The sequence below is a fragment of the Excalfactoria chinensis genome, chromosome 10, assembly GCF_039878825.1.
Source record: "Excalfactoria chinensis isolate bCotChi1 chromosome 10, bCotChi1.hap2, whole genome shotgun sequence".
In the NCBI taxonomy this organism is placed as follows: Eukaryota; Metazoa; Chordata; class Aves; order Galliformes; family Phasianidae; genus Excalfactoria; species Excalfactoria chinensis.
Genome location: NC_092834.1, coordinates 8,450,305 through 8,470,929, shown reverse-complemented (window position 1 = coordinate 8,470,929; position 20,625 = coordinate 8,450,305). Strand labels below are relative to the sequence as shown.

The 20,625-nt window shown below is 37.8% G+C and overlaps 1 protein-coding gene across 6 annotated transcripts in view; it reads left to right on the top strand.

The window, feature by feature from the left end:
• ADAMTSL3 (ADAMTS like 3) overlaps window positions 1-20,625 on the top strand; it is a 173,653-nt gene that overhangs the window by 65,540 nt on the left and 87,488 nt on the right. For 5 of the 6 annotated variants that reach the window (XM_072345366.1, XM_072345367.1, XM_072345368.1 and 2 more), the window contains exons 4-6: window positions 10,924-11,051; window positions 13,227-13,272; window positions 19,637-19,873. In XM_072345366.1, coding sequence (XP_072201467.1) covers window positions 10,924-11,051; window positions 13,227-13,272; window positions 19,637-19,873 — 411 coding nt within the window. Of the gene's footprint in view, window positions 1-10,923; window positions 11,052-13,226; window positions 13,273-19,636; window positions 19,874-20,625 lie in introns of those variants that run through there. The other variant, XM_072345370.1, reaches the window with a different exon arrangement.

Sequence of the window (20,625 nt, the reverse complement as noted above, 5' to 3'; positions counted from 1 at the left end):
ATTACATTTTGATTTTGGATCAGTTATATCTTTGCTTAGTATCGCCTAAAGACCAGCTCACAGTTAAATGGGCTAAGAACTGTGTTGTGTTGGATTTTCTTTTCTAAAAAGAAAATTCATCTTGTTAAATTTGATTTATGCCACTGTAAAGAGGCACCATGATCAGGCTGACAAGTTTTAGAGTTACTCTGGGCAAAATTAACTTCAGTCTGCTTTTCAGTTATGGACCTAATAAGTCTTCTGCTTAAATACATTAATTTAAAATCACTCTACACAGCGATACCTACTTCAAAAATCAAGAGCGAGAAATTTGTCAAAATAAAATAATCTCTAAAATTCATAACTAAATCTTAATTGCTCTACATTTATGGAAAGAAAAATGAGGATTCTTAATTTCTATCAGCTAGCAATATGGCTTTAATATTTTTTCCTTTTGACAGATTTGTTCTGTTGCCAGGTGTATCTGCTTATGTTCTGTAATCTGCTTTGCATTACTTTTATAGAAATAATACCATTAAATGTGCTACATATAGTATTAAATAGCAGAGTGAGTCAGGAGACATGAGTTGAATCTATAGCTCACAAATGAGAAGTTTGGAGGTCTCATCTGTGCAATATGGTAAAAATACCTATAACTAAATCATCAAACAGTCTGGCACTACTGATAATTCTGGCATGAAATTGAGCCATGTCGGAGTGCAATATCCCAATAATCCAGGTTTATGAATACTGCAGATTATGGATAGACAAAATGCACAGGGAAGACTTTTCTACATTGGCTGCTTTTGCTACAGTTTATTCTTCTGTCAGTATTTCCCCTATAAACTCCTTTTATTCATAGGCTTGGCAGTTGGCCATAAAATTTTGCTTCTAGCTGGAACTTGGCAGACAGTGTCTAAAGTCAGGAAAATTATTTTAAACAAATTTTTAAACTATATGATATATACTGAGGCTCTTTTCAAAGTTAAAGGCGCGGTAATTTTCTTCTGAGTAAAGGTATTGGTTTCAGTGTTTTCCATTGTATATCCTCTAAGCAAGTTGTTACCTTAAAAAAAGCGTTGATGACTTGTGTATTTTGAAGTGACTGATTTTTGTTTGTTGCTTTATATATTTACAAAGCAATGATTATATGATTATTATATGAGCATATGATTATATACATAACCAATCACTGTGGTGGCATAAAGCTTGTAGACGCTGTTAGAAACTGCAAGGTAAATAGGAGGCAATGTGTAAGTAATTCTAGATACCCATCCTCTATCTTTGTTTACTTTTCTGTATTGTTTCTAAAAGTGTTATACAAAAGTGCCTTGGCAAATCAATCCTTAACAAACAGCATAATACAGTAATTGACCTGACTGGGGGAACAAGTAGACACTGGTGTTTTGCTCTGTTTGGTTTAGAATCTGGGTATATTCAGTGTGTAAGTGTCCTGAAAGCCAGTCTCATACTGCAGGGTTCACAGTGTTAATTTGAGCAAATAGCACCAGGACCACCACAAATCAGCAAGAATGAAATATGATAATGATTGTGGTAACAGCATCTGGCTTCATGTCATGGTCTGTTCTTCTCCCTGCTCTTACGGCTTACCTGAAGGCTGTAAATTAAGGAGAAATATCACTGTGCTCTCCCTGTCCTTTATTTCCTTGTTGAAATTTGTAGATTTGCTACCTCATTGATTTTTGTGTTCCTGCCATTGCCCTTCTTACCTTGGAATGAATTCCTAACTAAAATGGACCTCCATCAACTGAACAGATCAAAAAGCAAATGAGGAGGCACTTATCTGGCGCAGGTGTTTTATCAAGAGATGCATCTTTTCAGATTAGATATCTGACCATGGGGGAAACACAGGTTTTTTATATATTAACTAGTGCCCCCATGTTGAAGATGGAAAGTACGATTTTAAAGCATTCAGAAGTGTGTGATCGTTGAAGTATGATTGCTGTTTTACATGGCATCATAATATGAAAAAAATAAGAATGAAAAAGAAGCCTAGAACAGGAAAGACTTTGCGTGTTTGAATGTTTGATAGTGGCAGGAATGTGCCCAGGAGTCACTTGGAAGCTGATGGAAGCCCTTTGTTTTCATTCACTTTCACAAACATAATGTTCATCCTTTTATCATTGATCTTTTCCACTGCATGTGCCAAAGTGATGAAAGTTTTAACTTTTGAGATGAGTTAGGAAAAAAATGCATGGTAAAGTATTTAATAGCACCTTTATTTGGATGTTTGCAAATATATTTAATAAGGTAACTTGAAAAAAAATAATGCCAGATATATTTCCCAGAAATTGGAATCTCTTTTTCTATTATGCAACTGAGGAATTCTGCACACTGGACTCTGGCTGAACCATCACACTATTTATGCTGGATGAGGAACATGTGGTATACAGTGTGAAGGTGGAAAAACCCAGAGTATCCAGGTGCAATTTTTGAATACGCATTCAGCAAAGCTTGCATGTATTCTTCTTGCTTTAGGGACTCCAGGAAATATATGGAATGTTGTTAATGCAGATTTATAAGCAGGTTCAGAGAAAACTAACATATCAAAATGCCCTAAAGATTATGTCTTTGCTTCATACTTCGTACTTACTGCAGACAAACATACCAGAAAGGACAGTGTGTTTATATGTACAAAATAGGAGGTGAGAAAGCTCAGTAAGAGGCATTGAAATCAGACTTTGGACAACAAGATGTAATTTTCAGCTGTACTACTCTCATAACACACATTATCTTGCAGATTGTTCTTGATCTGCAGCATTCAGAGGAATGGGTATATTTTGAGAGTTCGGATTTGTGTATTTCCAGCTACAAATTCACTTACACTTTTAAATCTTGAAGACAGTGAAATACTGGAAACTTAAGGGAAAGTTTTTATACACTGGATCCTGAACCTCTGTCTTGCACTACAGAAGCGTGGACTTCTTGCCTCAGAGTTGAAATGAAAATCGCCAAAACTGTTGTTAGCCTACATCCCTGTACTCAGGACCTAAGATCTCCTCTGTGCTCTAATATTTATGAATATGGAAAGCCAGGCCCCCAGGGCAGCTAACTCTGGTTGAGTTAGGTGAGGTGCATTGCCAATGCTGTGTATTTTTGTCAGGTTGGATATTAGGAAAAAATTCTTCTCTGATGCTAGAACAGGCTGCCCAGGGAGGGGGTGGATTTGTCTGTTCAAGAAATGTGGAAATGTGGCACTGAGGGATGTGGTGTAGTGGGCAGCGTTGGTTTATGGACTAGATGATCTTCAAGTTCTTTTCCAACCTTAATGATTCTGTGACTTGCTTATCAGTGTTTTAGAACAGGTTTCTCTTTTGCTAGACACTTATCTGTTGAAGTAGTAATTTCTGGGGTATCTCTGAAAGAAATATTTTAGGTGCTTTGCTGCTGATCTTTTGTATCAGGAACATGTAGGTACTGAACTTAGCTGGTGTGGTTAGATGCAGAAATAGCTGCAGGATCTGGGTATAGTAATGCAGCTGCCTGCCCAGAGTTGCTGGGGTGGGAACCGTGATTCCTTCTGCATGCCCACAAATTCCAGGTTCCCTCTGTTAGTGCTCACAAAGAAGGAAGGAGGTGATACAGACTCTTTTTGGTGCCAAAAGCCTCAGCTAGCTCATAGGTGCCAAACAGCCAAGCAACATTTCATCCCTTCCTGGATGCCAAAAGCCTCAAGTATCCCTGCTCCACCTGCCAAAACCTCCAACTTTGTCCTGACAACTCCTGCAGTGCAGGCCTGTGTTGTCAATATGAAATTTTGCAATACACTGGCGATGGAAAATCTGGATGCAGTATCATATTGAAAAACATGCTGAGATCTGCCTGCAGTTCAGTATCAAAATGAATTATGCTGTAAATATTTCTTCTGTGTGTGTGACTCTTCTGCATGTTTTATTTTCCAAAACTTGAATTTGAACTTATTCAAAACTGCTGTAGAATGAAAATATGTTGCAGAATTCAACTGAGGTTTTAACTACATCTCAGACCCCAGATGTATCTCTTCACGTAGCTGAATAAATCCATTATTTACCTTTTTGGCTCATTTGTTGCTGGTGATTCTCCTGGTCTGTCACTGAGCTTTACCAGCTTTTGTTTCTGAAATGCTCTGTTTGTTACTGGATACAAATTCTATTTTGCAACTGGTTCTTAGAACACAGACACCACTAGAGTGACAAGGCCAAATGCAAGGAATAGTTAATGTGACTGAGATATTGTTAATAATATTCAGACTAATTACTTCTAAACATGAACGGTGACGGTGACGGGTGACGGAGCACTGGAACAGGCTGCCCAGGGAGGTGGTGGAGTCTCCTTCTCTGGAGATATTCAAGACACGCCTGGACGCCTACCTGTGCGACGTGGTGTAGGCAGCCTGCTTTGGCAGGGGGGTTGGACTCGATGATCTCTAGAGGTCCCTTCCAACCCCTATAATTCTGTGATTCTGTGATTCTGTGATCTGCTTAAAATAGTTGCAGTTTTTCTCATGTGTTTTTTATCAGTTTAAAATGATACGCAGATTTTTATTTTTTCCCCTCTGACGTTTTTCTGTCCAGGATTTTATAATTCCAGGTATGTCATTTCTTAACATAAAGAATAATGTATAATTTAATTTGGTGTGTATAAGTTGAAGTTTTATTAAACTCAGTAAGATGTACAGTGTACTGTTGGGTAATAGGTAATGCACGCAGCAATAGTAGAAATATATCAGGAAATGTCTTGAAATCAGCCTTAATGGAGCTATGTAAAATCTCAATAACAATTCTTATTTGCCTGGAAATAAGTTTTGACTGTTCTATTTAGTTGCTGGTGCAACTGATTTATTTTTATTTTTTTCCTAAATCTATAATCCATGTTCTACACCTTACTTAGATTATATGAAATGGAGGTGTAAATCATTTTTGTATGTGACCTTAGCAGGGAAAGAGATTTCTCCTACAGTTTGTCACCAAGCTATAGACATAACAACCAAAGTTAAAAGTGAAGGATACAGTTCTGAGGCTGAATGGTGCATGCAGTGGTTACCTTCAGGTAAGTACTTGTTCTCTTGGTTATGCATTCTGCTTGTGGATAGTCAACAGGGCAATCTGATACCTTTTCCATTAAGCATAGTGTCTGGAAAGAGGAATCTGGGAAACACATCACAGCTACTCAGGCAGGAGATTTTCTCTGCAGTAATTCCTTGAGCTGCCTCTGTTTGGAGGCATGTAGGTATAAGGGGAGGCAAATGGCATAGTGTGGTGCATCTGTGTGTGAAGATTAGTGAACAGCAACATACACTTGTGCTTTGGAAGATTCTGGAAGTCAGGATAGTGTTAATGGTATTTATGGGTTGTGAGAGTGGGAAGAAGCAATAAAAAGGAAATGCTTCATCTCTGTTCAAAATACCATCAAGGATGAAATCCACTCCAGGGAAAAGGGCCAGAGCTTTGGGTATGGCTTAATTTAGTCCTTCAGTGGGACTTGAAGTGGTGTTTATACTTTTCAGTAGGTTCTTTCATGGGATTGAATTTTTTCTGAAGAATATAGTTTTGTGTGTTATTAAATAGCCATAGGATATGGCTGTGCCAATGTAATTCCTTACTGGGCTTCTCTTCTGGAGCTCACCTAGAGAGCAGCAATGACATTGGTATAGCAGCAGATACATTGGTAAACATTCCTGCCTAACCATGTCCTTACGGTTATGACTAAGCCTTATTTTGTGAGCCATATCATGGAATCATTAAGGTTGGAAAAGACTTCTAAGATAATCTAGTCCAGCCATCCACCAATACTGCCCACTAACCACTTCCCTCAATGCCACATCTCCATGTTTCTTCGTTTCTTGAACCCCTCCAGGTACAGAGACTTGAGCACTTCCCTGTGCCAGTGCCCAACCTCTCTTTTGGAGAATTTTTTCCTGATATCCAACCTGAACATACCCTGGCACAACTCAAATCCATTCCCTCTCATCCTTTATCAATGTAATCTGTTTGTATAGAGCATTTTGTGTATCTGGCACTAGACATGGCCTGCACTGGAAGATGCTGCCAAGAGGTAAAATGGTGGTACGACCTGTCAGAGATGGGCTGCCTGTGCTGATGGAGTGCTTGTGGGGCACACTGCAGGACAGGGTTTGGGATTTTTGGAGTTTCAATGTGTATGTACCTGGCAGAGGGATCTGAACGTTGGGTGTGCGTGCGTCTTTCTTTGCACGTTGTTTTATACATGGGAATTATTATAACGCTGCATTCCTGTGTCTGCCTTTAAAGTAGAAATGTATGTAAAAGCTCTGGAAAACAAACATTTAAGGTATTATAGCATTTCTGTTGAGAAGCTGAATCTTTGTTACACTGAATGCTAAACATTTACATATCTAAGCCTTATGTAATGGATGTCTGAATAATAATAAAACTGCATAAGCTGACCTTCATTCTCTGGCACCACATCTCCTTTGAAGTCTGCATGACCAAATTCAAGACAATTATGTCATCCTTCATAACAGCCAAACAAAAGTTTGGCCAAATAGTCGTTTTTCTCCATTTAACAGCACTGTGTTTGATTTCTGTAATGTGTGTCAATGTAGCTGTTGTTATTTACTGGGTGTTATGAGTGACAGTAAAAACCCCCTTGTTTTAGATTAATGATCAGCCCTCCAGACATCTGGATTTCATTTATTTTACCTCAATGCCCACTTTTGCTACACTCAGCTCCTTTGAGCAGTGCAGTGCAAGGCAAGTACAGCCTGAATACTAACACTCACAATTTGCAGAACGTGTTGTTACTGTATATGCCCATATGTGACAGAAGCAAAACAGAGCCCTGGACAGAAGAAGGGAACCTGGCACTAACATTTCCCCCCTCCAGATCTTGCAGTGCCACACTTTCAGTAAGAACTCTCCATGAACAAGGCTGTCTCTGTCAGTTAAGGGTTGTCAGCAGAAGCTCAGATTGCACGTTGCTGGGCTTCAAGCCTTGAGGAAACCTTGGCATACTGTCATCCTAGTCTTTGAGACTCAGCCTATGTCATGAAATGCTTCAAAACTTGTAGTTTATTATCCCCCATCCCCTAATTCAAGCAATTCAAGACCTTCGTGCGGTGTCACAACTTAGCCTTTTATTACTGTGAGAATTAATTAAATATTGGATATGTAGCTTGAGATGGGATATTTTGAAACTATCATAAATGCTGGAATCATTTCTGCAGAGAATGTTGTATGAGTTCTGAATACATTTGCCTTATATGCTTGTATGGTAACCCTGCGTTTGATGCTTTTGGAATGGATACAACTCCAGCTAGTGTGGCTGGATCAAGTAGAAGTGTGGTGCCTTTTGCCATCTCGTTCTGCTTAAAGAGCAACAAATCATCCAGGTTTTCCCTAAAGCTATGTTTATGGCTTTTTAAAGTTATTTTGTCCAGATTTACTAAAGCACTGGTGGGTTCATTTGATCATGTTATGTCACAGGTGCACATGTGTACACGCGTGTATATGCACGTGCATGCTTTCACAGTGAAGCATGTAAACAATAAGTGCAATGGATATGTAGAACTACATCTGTTAGAAAACTAAGCTTCTAAAGTAAAAACACGTAGCAAAGGATCATTATTGAGGCATGTTAGAATTAAAACAACATGAAAAATTGGAGTTAAGAAGCAAGACATGAATGCAGTCCTGAAGTACAACAAAACCCTTTTGTGCCCAATTGCAATTAGCTCTTGATTTAATTCCTAAATGAGTTTCCAAGGTTTTGTTGGTTTAAATCACGATGGTGGTGATCTTTTCTTTATTTTACTTCAGCTTGGTACCATGGTGTAGACAAATGTAATATGCAGGGTTTATGAAACCAGACAGCTAGTAAATCAGTATTATTTTGCTAGTAAATTACTAAGGCGTGCAAGCTGCTTTTAACTCTTTCCCATGGGACAAGTAGTTTGAACTAGCTGGAGTTTAAATCAACACTGTGGGCACTGAATTAGTCAATGATTCTGAAGAGGGCTTTGTTGGCATAAACTTCTGCTTTGATCATCCTAGTATTTACAGCTTTTTAATTAGATACAGTTCAGAACAATGGCTTTTATCAAAGCAGTTTGGTAAGTGAACAACTGGACATTGTTTGGGGCTCTAGATGACATTCTGTCTGTTAATATCATGGCTAGCTTTAATACAATGATGAAGTTGGAATTATTTTAGGCATTGTCACTGCTTCGTCCAACGAAACTTGCTATTCTAAAAGAGAGTGACGTGTATTATTATTTTAATAACGCAAGTTTAATCAGTTCTTAACGTACTAAAACTCAGTCATTTTTCTTGGGATTACAGAGGACAAACTTTAAAATTTACGATTGCAAAATTAAAGAAGTGACTTGTTCATCTTGACTTATTTTCATGTGCTGAGTGATTTGTTGGGAAGCTCTGAGTTCTTTTTGCTCAGAGTTGAAGGCGGTTGGTTCCATTTTCAGTGTCAGACATTTCAGAGTTGGCTTCTGATGTAAAGTCAGCTCAACGCCAGTGCAAAAATTCCTCAGGGATATCTGCAAAGCAGGGCTCTATCATTTCTGGAAGTAGATTGGCCTAAGTAAACTTCTAAAGCAAAGTAAGGGTTTGTAAAAATTTGTGAACTTAGTGGAGCAAGAAGGTTAAGGAGTGTTTAGACCGGAGCCTGAAGTTTGCCGTGCAAATGTTCATAGGTTATCTAACAAAAATTTTTGACAAGCTTTGGGTGTTTTGAGGAAAGGATGGAAACATTTGCAAATTGTTGTTTTTTTTCTATTAATGGTTTAGCTACATGGAGTAGTGCAGTTACACCATTATTAATGCCTTCAAGGTTTGTTCGAGTTGTCCTTGATTATGTTTAAGCGTAGCTAAACTTAGCTTTGTGCCATTTGGGTTTCTAAGAAGACACTTGTTTAGTACTGTGCTTCTGACTGCAGAGCTAATGCAGCCTGGGTGACAGCTGACCCACAAACAGACCAGTTTGCTCAAGTCCTGTGGCACATGATTATTTTTATTATGTTTAGAAGGAAATCCCTTTGTCCCTGCAGCATGGCATTGAATCATGCTCCTTGTATGGTGCTGTTCTGAAAACAGCTTTGTTTTTACTGTTTGCTGTTTTCACTTTGAGTTGTTAAACTTTTGTCTGAGTGAGTCAACTTTCTTCATGGTTGAAGATGAGCTGACTTTACTGCTCTTGCAATTTAAAGGAGAGTTACATATTATTTTCTCTTGCACCATAAGATTCAAATTATACATCCCTTACTTCCTTTCAGATTACTTTTGCGAGGCGTTCTGGAAGAAAATAGGACTGAGTCTTGTCTCATGAGCTTACTTAAGTTTTCTTTGAAAAAACTACGGATTACTAAAATATGTTCATCTGGTTTAGTGTTGGGTTGTATACAAATGTCTCGCATTTCTTTGGATTTAGTCACACGTGTTTAAAAGAGTGAAAAGATTTTCATTTATTTTTGTTTGGCATCTATGAAGACTTGCATGTTTACTTAGATGTAATTTATTTAGCAGTGTTTTTGTTTCTTTTTTTAGTGTTGTTTGCTGACTGATAGCCCTCTGGCTGGTGTATCTGTGCATTTGTGTTTTAGGGAGAGGGAGTGAAGATTCTGCAAGACTTCAGATTAAGCTTTGCCCTCCTATGCAGTCAAAAATAAGACAGAAATGTGGATGTAATGCTTTTGTTTCTCTTGCTGAGGTTTGATTGGACGCCCACTAAAGTCGATGGGAATGAGCCTTTGGCTGTAGAAATAGTTGTTTCAGTAAAGCTTGACTGAACCCTTTATGCTCTCATTTGCTGTTATGTTGGTGCATGGTAAACATTGGTCAATATTCTCTGGTACTAGGCATAAATTGCTGTCACTGTATTATTTCTATCCTCAATACAGCTCTCATTCCTAATGACATTTATATCACTCACTTTATCCTGTTAGTAGTAGTTGTAGTTGATAGTAGTTGTACTTGATGTGCAAATGTTTTTGCCATGATGATCAGAAGGATTGGATTTATATGTCTGTCTGATGGGTTTAGGGTTATAATCTTAATTTCTGTGTAACACGCCAATCATGCATGTCTGACAGCTCTCAAGGAATCGTTTTGACACTGTTACAATGATCTGCTCTTTTTTGAGAGAGCTTTTAATGGCTGTATGGACAGAGAAATAGAAATAGCACTTAAACGGAATGCTTGCTGAGCAATTGTAGGGAAATCATAAAGAAATGCTTGCGTAAAGTCAGAACTGGATTTTCCTGTGCTTTCTTCATGAAAGAACTTCATAAAATAAAAAGCAGTACTCTCCTAAACCAGAACATTATTGAATCACGTTGCTTTTCAGTATTGAATTATTATGATAAAAAACTTGATTTTTCTAAATTGTTTTGAGAATTTTCTCTGGGAAATGTCAGGTTTCTTCAACTAGATACAATGTGAGTGAGAAATGATGTTTTTTAGGGGTTTTAGCAGATTATTTTCCTTTTGGTCTGAAATTATTCTTATATTAGTGGTGTCTGGAATTAATGTCTTTTTGAAGCCGATGTGAGAAGCTGAAATCACTGATTAATTGCTTTAGTCTACAAATCATTTTTAGTCTTTTTTTCTGATCTCTTTCATGTTAGTAAGGAATTCTGCCATGAAGCTGCATTCTTGGTTTGCTTCCCTACCTGCAGTTCTGGGGCTGCACTGTGAAAAATTTATGCTGGACATCTATATGTTGGGAATGACCAAATATTTGGAGGCAACAATGTTTGGGCAGAAGGAAATTAATCAAATATATTCTTCTTTTCAAACACTGCTTTCTTTCCCATGTAATTGTTGTATATTAAAATAGTAAATTGAGACATTGTCAATAAGCAAAGTAACATGCTCTGCTATTAATGCCAAGCAGTAAAATGTGTAGGAAGTCAATTAAAGTTTCTTTCTCTTTTCCAACCTTCATCTTGTTTAGACCTCCAGAATCACCCGTTCTGATGAAGATAAGGATGGTTCCTGGGATGCCTGGGGAGCCTGGAGCGATTGCTCGCGGACCTGTGGTGGGGGAGCCTCCTACTCACTGAGGAGATGTTTAAATGGCAGGTTAGCCACATGCTTGTGTATATTTATTCTTTTGCAGCTGTGCCATAATTCCCTGCCTTCTGCGTTCATAGAAAAGCACTGTTGCTTCTCTTTCTGGGATGTAATGCTTTATACAGGTAAAGCGTTACGTTTGGATATTAGGAAAAATTTCTTCTTAGAAAGAGGAGGAATGTGTTGAAACAGGCTGCCCAGGGAGGTACTTGGGGATCTTAGTGGGCTTTTCCAACCTTAATGATTCTATGATTCTGTAAATTTTATTTTAATATATTTCTGTGTTAGATGAATATTTTAGCCCTCAACTTTGACAGACCTTAAATATATTATTAAATACGCTAATGAAATAGCAAGGGTGATTTATTTCCTATGGTCAAGTATTAGGAGATACCTCTGCCATCCCAATGTAAAGCAAATTCTGGATTACCTGCATAGAAACTGGATCTGAAGTAATGTTCAAGTGTAGGATCTTCCATCTCTTCCCTGTAGTAAAAAAAAAAAAACGACTGACTTATGGATGCATCAAATGCTACTTTCTGTAAGGACATCTCTTCCTTTGCTGGTTCTTTCCATGCAGCAGTTCTGTGTGTTTATGGGAAATCCTCACTGTCCCTTGAAGAGAACAGCATTTACCTCAGTAGTAATACTGAACTAGTATAGGACTTGTTACTACGATCCCAAAACCGTGAGTAATGCAAGAGACAAAATGAGATCCCAACCAGCTTAGAAGCATCTGTGCTGGCATCCATATTTGCTCGTGTTATTTGAATTATTTCTAAATGCTTTTTAAAAACTGCTGATTACATTTCTATTTTGTTGAGATTTTTTTTCAAGTTAAATGTGATTTCATCCAGGAAGTCAGTTTCTCTTAAAGAAGGCTTATAGTGTGATCTGCAGTGCGTATGAAATGCATGTTTTAAAGATGACTGAATAAAACACTGCCTGTTTCTTTTAGTGCAGAATGCAGAGATTTTGAAAATAGCAATATTTCCAGCAAGAAGCCATGAGATTCTGCTAGTGTGTTAGTGACTGAAATGAGCTCAATAAATTGTAGCAATATAAATTCCACTGTGGTTTTATTAATATTTTTAATGTGTTCCCCTGTGAAAAAACATGTGTTTTCCATACCTTGACTAATGTGTATTTTAAAAGGTTTTTTTTCCTGTGCTTTACTGTTGTTGTAATGTCCAGGAAACGTGTGATTGTGAAACAAAGTTTTCACATTTGTATTTGTCATAAACCTCCTTTACTTGCGTATTGTGATACGATCATTCTTGCAAAAATTGGAAATTTGAGACATGTAATATCTTGAGCTTGGAGAGCTGCACCTTCAGCTGAGCTGGTTGAGCTCTTGCTCCAGGCATCCGTTACTCCTTTCTTTTAAAACTGTATTTTGCAATTTCTCAAATTTAAAAAAACTTTTCAATAATTACCATAAATTTTGGTACGACAGTGAAAAATGTAGTACAAAAATGTAAATTATCAGCTGCTCATTCATTCCTCATCAGAGTAACACAGACCTTTTCCACTGGGAAGGGATTCTCCAAAGACATCATTTCTGATTTTAGAGACATCATTAAATGTAATTTCCTATCAAGTCTCAAGAAGTAAAGAGTATGTTTTCTGTTCTTTCAGAGGCTCAGGTTTGCCATCTGCAAATGAGATGAGAACTGAGATGCCTTCCCCTGTGCAGAACTACTAGTCAGTTATCCCAAAGCCTGGCAAACTCTTTCAAAAATAGCTGTGAAACACACACACACCCATACTTATGTGAAAGAACAATAAATAATTGGGACTTTACGTACCTTTTATTTCTCCTACTAATAACAATTGTTGCTAAGAAGCTGGACCATCTCAATTTCACAATTGATATTTGCTGGGTACCTTAGGAATGCAGGCAGTCTGAGAGACTTAAATTTCATTTAAAATTATGAATTCTGCTAATGTGGCTTCAGGTGAGTTGTAGTAAATTGGGCTCACAGAGGAAGCTAAGTGTTCTTTATTGAAGAGACTGCAGTGCAACCACTTGAGTCCCCAGATCCTCTTCATATTCAGACCTTGTACTTTGAATCCAGATTAAGTTGTGGTGGTAATAAGTCTAATTTTCAAGACAGAAACTAGCTGTAAAATGTTCAGGATGTTTTGCTGTACTGTTGTGTAACCATTTTTACTGTTTTTCAGGAACTGTGAAGGTCGGAATATTCGCTACAAAACCTGCAGTAGTAATGTGAGTATGACTTCTAATCCTTTTTGCAGCATATTTTACTCATTCAAATGATGTGTTGGAGTTTAAGAAGTGCTGCTTCTTATTTAAAATCTTATAGTGGATAATTTTCTTTTGATCACCATTACCAGTTTTAAAGATTTCACTCTGCATGACTCCACAAGGTCTGAAATTTAGGTTTCCCAAATAGACATTTTCTTTCTGAATTGTGGTTCAGAACACTTTATATTGTTTGTTAGTACTTGAAAGCGTGTAATTTTCCTAACAAATCAGCTCACATCTTAAAGTAGCAAGTGCCTTTCCTGAGGTGCTGTCAGATTTGAAGCATTATGCTGGGCTCTTGAACATTTGTGATTGCTAATGATAGAACAGAGCTCATTATGCATGCAAAGAGGGCATTCCTTTCAAATCTTAAATTGCATAATTACTACTTACATTACATTACCTCCTTTATATTTCTCTATATAAAATACATATATTTAGGTACACTGGCATTGACCATTTCTGTGGCTGAATATGAAGCTGGAGATTTGAAAAAGCAGTTGCTGTTACTATGATGCAATCAAACTTTATTTTTACAGACACATTTTATGAAAACCAGTCACATATGGCATACTTTCATGACTTGTGCTCTGCTGATTTGCAGTGATGCTTTATGCTGTTTAAACAGCTGCCTTCACTCACCCCAGATGTTGCAGTCTGCTCAAGGTGCGCATGATTTTGTGATACCATCGATAGCAGACCTCGTGTACAAACACAATGATTCATAATGCATTGGTTTATGATCAGCAGACACTTCTGGCATGGGCTACCTGAGAATACAGTGCCCTTAAAGTCCCATTCCAAGGAAGAGGGGAGACGAGCAAAGCAAAAGCATCTTACCCGCTTTTCTGTAGCGTGCTTGGTTCATTTGCTTCTGGCTCTGGGAGAAAGATGACATTTGTAACACAAACATCCCTAAAAAGGTTAGCCTGCTGTTCCCTTGAGCTCAGTTATACCCAGGCAAGAGCAGGTGATGGTCATGTTGCCTCAGGATTTCTGCCAGGGTCAGCAGCTGGGAAGTATGACATGTGCGCCTGAGGAGGCCTGGAGCTGGCTCAGTGCGTATGTTGAATCGGGGCATCTCCTGGGAGAACTGGCCATCTCCATTCTTCAGTGTGCCACACCTAAGGCTTCTTCTGTGCCAGTTGGCTTCTGCCCTACTCCTCAGGAGCAACGCATGCTAGCACCTCAAACACTTCTAACTCCATTCCTTGGTGTTGGATGGATTTTCCACCTCAGCAGCCCACAGCCTGAGTTTCTGCTGGCAGAAATTAGTGGAAGTGATTAATAATTCTGGCCAAGTGCATGCAAAAGCCGGATCCTGGAGACAAACTCTGCCATTTGCCCTTTGAGAAGCAAAGGCCTAGCGCTTCAGTGCACAGTTCCTGTACTTCAGAGGTAACAGTGCCACGCATGGAAGACTCATCTTCTTTTAAAGCTGTGTGGTAAGCTAGATAAGCCAGTCAGTATGTAAGCAGTAAATAAACAGCCACGGTCTAAAAGTTTGCTAGATGTTTCATTTGCTTTCTATACAGTAACGCATCTCTGCTTGATGTTGTGCACTACAGCTTCCCCTGCAACAGTGCAAATTCAATGTAGCACATCCCTTGGCCCTCCTTTGAAAGGAACAGAAAACTATATAGTGCGCAGAAAAAGCAGGAAGATGAGATCAATTTGTCCATAACTTCTGCTATAAGTAGAGGCCTGTATGTATTTAGGATACATTTGAGCAGTTGCAGACATTGGTTGCATTAAGGATTATGCAGTAAAAAATCTGTGGTGAGAATGAAGGCACTCGTATGCGTCATTATGGAGAAAATTAAGATGATTACCATATCCTTTCTGAACTCCAAGGGGGTTTTTCTGAAGTCACTGGGACCTGTTTTATAACTTTAGGACTTATTTTAAAGCGATAAGTGGCTAGCATCTTGTATGCGAATCTGTTCGAATTTATGATGATTCAAATGTTAATTTCCAGACAGGAAGCTGCATTTACAGTTCTGCTTTTGGGGCATGTCTGAGAGAGGTCAGGTTTCCATTTTAGTTCAGATAGAGCCAGAATCTCTCAGGAACTGTTTTTCCTAGATTATAGATCAGATAATGGAGAACTCATGAGAAAAATAAATTTCATGAGATTTCCACTGTTAGGACAGTGGAAAGTTGATCTTTGAATTTGGCCTCACTGAATTCAAATGAGTATCAGACCTGATTTAACCTTGAAATGGGAGCTTACACCTAATACCAACCTAGGGCTAGAACTGTTCTGCTTCAAATGATTAATTTTCCCCAAAGCATCATTTCTAATGAATGCTTCTCACTTTAAGAGTAGAATTTTAGTCTGAAAATTAAGAGTTTAAACTTGCTTCTTTCCATATTATTAGGTATTATTGATAACCACAGGAGACATCCAGTATATATACACTGTGTAAAGTTGTCTGCAAATGTAATTTTGCTACATGATACATTACACCACTAACATCTATATTGAGGAGTACAAATGAAGCACAGCTTAATGTGTGTGTCATTCTAATGAAAAGAACAAGAATCATTTTACCAGAAAATTGGTTTCATCTGGATTTGTAATAGAATAGTAGTAAGTTCATTGAACTCAAGCATAGTTCCAGAATAATATTAGTGATATTTCAATCAAAAAATTAATTCAGAGTCTTAGCAATGAAATAATTTCTGAGATTATTAAGGCTTGTGTTTAGCCTGCTTATCTTTCCATTGTAAGTGGTATGTCAGGTGCAGGATTGCTTAAAGAAAAGCAATTTACGGAATTCTTACAGACAATGTAGAGAAATAAACAATATGAACTATTCACTGTATGCTCTTCAGTGAGATTTTCAGTCTTTCTTAAACCACTTTTTTTTAATTTCCATTTTTGTATATACTATTACATTCTAATGCTGTGATGTACACTATATGGAAGTGTTTAAGATAATCCTTTAGGGTCTTATTCATAGAACAAGTTATTTAGGCCATTTCCCCATAAATTTTGCATTCTCATGTGCCAAAAAGTCACTTCCATGTAAGCCAGAATGACTCGCCTACAGTGAGACAAAAACACTATTTTGTAGCAGATTTTCTCACATTTAATTCCAGTATAACCTTTTATTATATACAAATAATGCTTACACTTGTTCAATATATTCATCGTATTATTGTCCCAGCATCCACTCATTAACCAGATCACCTACCCCAACAAAAAAAAATCTTGGCTGCATTGTGTCTGCTCCGTTCCTCTAATATTTCATCTTGAGTTACATAGTTTCTGTCTAATCTGCTCATTTATTTTTTATTTTCATAATGCTGATGTATCTTTAGCTCTCCTGGCTAGGGTTTCTCATTCAGGTATCTTGATTTTACTCAGAAGTGGCCAGAAAATTGCCTATGAGTAACACAGAACCTGAAGCTAATTTCAAAAAGAAAACAAAACAGTGACTTCATCGCTTCTGGCTCGGTTTCAACAAAACATGATTCAAAGAACCCAACCAGACAAAGGAGCAGACTTTCTTTGGTGTCATCATTTTTACTGGGTATTTTCTTGCTGCCTTTTTGTGCTTTTTTTCAGCAGTGTAATTGTTGGCACAAATCACACGGTCTGATACAACTTTTTATGTTTTGTACATGAACGTTGCCTACAAAGATACAGATTTCCCAGGTTAGCTTTGTTTTTAAAGTCTAAGAGTAAGTGACTGCCAAAACTTAGCCAGTACATTTCATAGGAAGCCAGCCCTTGACTGCAGTAGTTTTAATCTTCTGTCACAAAAAGAATGGGAGTCATATATACACATGTATAGTTTTTAACCTTCACAGTAGTCGTGTCTGAAGCATCTTTTCAGATCTGCCCAATAATACTTATGTGACTCACGTCATAAATAGACTGAATTCCACTAGAAAATCTGGATATGATTATTTTGCCAGCATTCTGAAATATTAGGCATCATAGATGTGTGTTCAGCTCCCTGTGTGGTGTGTGAACCTACAAGTGGTTTGTTATGGTTCAGTGGATTCGGCATAATGAAAATAATAATAATAATAAAATTGCTGAAATTAGAAAATCCGCAATTAGTAGCAAAAATATTCAGCAAATAGAGGAAAAAGAAAGTGCGGGATATTGATGGGATAGGGAGAACAAAGGAAATTGAATTGATATCTGAAATAGATTAAAACCAAAAGGACAGAAGAAGCCCACGTACTGTGGGTTGGCGAGGTGGTCTTGCTGCTTCCCGAGTTTCTCCCTTGCCTGCCTCTCACGTACCTTGCCCCTCATCTGTCCTTCCTTTTAATATCCTTCTCATTTTCCTCATCTACTCCAATGGAATCAATCTGATGTTTCTGAGATCGCTTGTTGTCTTGATTACATTCCTTTCTGTGCTTGCCTTTCTGTTTAGATTATAAACTCTTTTCTTTATACAGATTGATATTGTTGCAAGGAAAACAGGCATCTGAACATGGTTGCTGCCCAAATTCTGATGTACAGTCATAGAATCATAGAATTGCTCAGGTTGGAAAAGATCTTAAAAATCGTCAAGTTCAAACGTAACCTAACCATACTACTCTAATGTAAATTATAATTTCAGCCCTTTGATATCTCTCTGACATGCTCTTTTTATTCTCCTGCTTCTGAACACAGCTCAAACGTAAAGCAGGTGGGGGCAGACATGTGAATGGAATGCCACAGTTGCTTTCTGTGCTTTGAAGATGCCAAAGCTGAACAGGGAGATGAGAATTCACTTGTTCTTAAGCAGGCAGGAAGCGAGTGGAAGGAAGGAACTGCCTTGTGTTGGATAGATGTGAAACATACAGTAACCATGGATTGACATCCTGACACTGTAGTGTTTGTGTCTTGGCATTGCACCAACGCCTCATGATAATGAGTTGTAACAGCAGCCTGTCAAAGCCCAGCCTAGGGATGTAGCTCTGTCTGTTTTACAGATAGTGCTTCAGTTCTTTGTGATGAAAATCTAGCTCTATATTGTGGTTGAATAACAGAATGTTCCTTCTAACTTTACTTGAATTTAACATCAACTATTTTTTATCATTAGCTGCTCCTTTCTTTCCAACAGTGGAAGGGAAAACCATATGGTATCCATATACACTCTGATGTCTTCTCTGCTTTTTAGACTTTCTGTTGTGGTAAATGGGAGGTGACAGATAAGTCAGAGCCAATTTCTGCTCTCATTTACACCCGTGCAAATGTGGTGGCTTTCTTTGAAGTGATAGTAAATAGGGGTGATTTCTAACAGTATTTGCTTGACATTTTCTGAAATGCTCTCCTGTGGAGTTTTGTAGAGATAAAACACCTGAAAATTTAAAGTAACTGCAATTTTTCCTTGTCTTATTTCATTTTATTAACTCAAACTAAAATTATCCCATATTAAAAGTAATACAAAGTACGTTAGCATAACTTTGACTTATTTTCACTCTAATATGTATTACCGGACAGTGTTGCAAAGCACTGCATGTTGCAAAAGCCCCATCTGTTGCTCCATAAGAACACATCTGATCTTAGAAGTTTCTTACAGTCTACAAAAAAGCCAGAGATATTTTTTCATGTATGTTTCAAACAGTAGTGATGCACTTGCCCTTAGTGAGGTTTTTGTCAGGGAACACATCACAAGCTTTCAGCCTTATATCCAATGAAAACAAATCTTTGTTAAAATCAGCTTCACAGAAGGCTTGTATGGGCAGTTGGAATTCTTGGTCTGGCATATGGACTGTTTGACACTGGATATACTTGTAAATGAGAGTGAGAGATGATTTGACGTGCTAACTCCTTTGTCAGTACTTTGCTGAAGTTATTTTTGAATAAATCACTTCTAATCTCCTTTCCTGTCACCGTAGCTTAATATTAATGTCACTGGGTGCACTGTTTTATACGGAAGAAATATCTTAGAACACTTCATTTCAAACATTGTTGAAGAGACATTTGTTGTATTTGGTGTTTCATCTATATGTGCTGAGGCTGTGTTGGAAGGAACTACAGAACTAACCCCTTAGATCAGCACCATGTAAAGTCTATTTTATTTCAACAAAATGAGATACGAATTTTCCCTTAAGGTAAAGAACTTTTTGTAATTGTACTAAAGGAAAAGACACTGATGTCTCTTCCTCATCTTCCTGCCCCATTTCTGGGCAATGGATTAAGCAACATAAATTGTATTAATGCATACCGTAGAACGCTGTGATGTATTTGTCATAGCAGATCAGTTCTTGAACCAAGCCTACCTTAACAGATTCTGCGTAATTCTTCAGATAACTCCTACAAATGCAAAAGGTTACCTATTTTTATAAATTATTTCATTTGGTTTGCTTTCAGGACTGCCCTTCAGATGTTGGTGACTTCAGAGCACAACAATGTTCAGCCTACAATGATGTCAAGTACCAGGGGCATTTCTATGAGTGGATCCCTGTGTATAATGACCCTACCGCACCATGTGCCCTAAAGTGTCAAGCTCTGGGAAAGAACTTGATTGTGGAGCTTGCCCCGAAAGTACTAGATGGTACTCGCTGCAATACGGAATCACTGGATATGTGCATTAGTGGAATATGCCAGGTATGTTCATGGTGGAGATCTGAGGTACTTTTGTAGATGAAGGTGGACACTTTTTGGTTATTTTTCATCTCTATGCATCAGTTTTCTTTAGAAGTATCTGCAAGGATTGCCAGCTGGACTGTAGATAACTCAACTTTCTCTTCCATGTAGAAGTTACTGTCTGCCTTAGCCACTGATATTTCTATACATAAATGAGGTCAAAAACATTCACTCATTCTTCTACTTATACTGTAATTTTTAGTCATGTAAAAATTACAGAGACTGGTTATAAACTCTTTCTCTAAGTGTTGTATCTCATGAACTCTGATAAGGAGAAAATTTTATATACATACATACATATATATATATGTATATATATATATAATGTATATATTATGGGTTCCCACTGAGAATTGTGTGCGTGTGCGTGTATGTTTGCTGCATGTGTTGCTCATGGCTATTCATTTCTTAATGAGCTCCTAGTTTATGCAGCAAATATGCCTACAGTAGTACTATTTCTTTTTTTAACAAAGTACATTTGAAAGATCTGAATCCTAAGTTCCTGTGATCCCTATCATATATTTGCAATTTATAGATTTCAGTTCTAGAGGAGAGGTTCTGCCTCTGGTAAAAGCATTAAAGATAAGAAACAAGGCTTGCTCAGCTGCCAAACTCTTGATTTACATGACTTCATCGAGGTTATTCTTTGATGGAAGAAATAGTCTCAGGCTTTCTAGATCCAGCCACTAAAGATAGATGTTCCCGGGAATCTG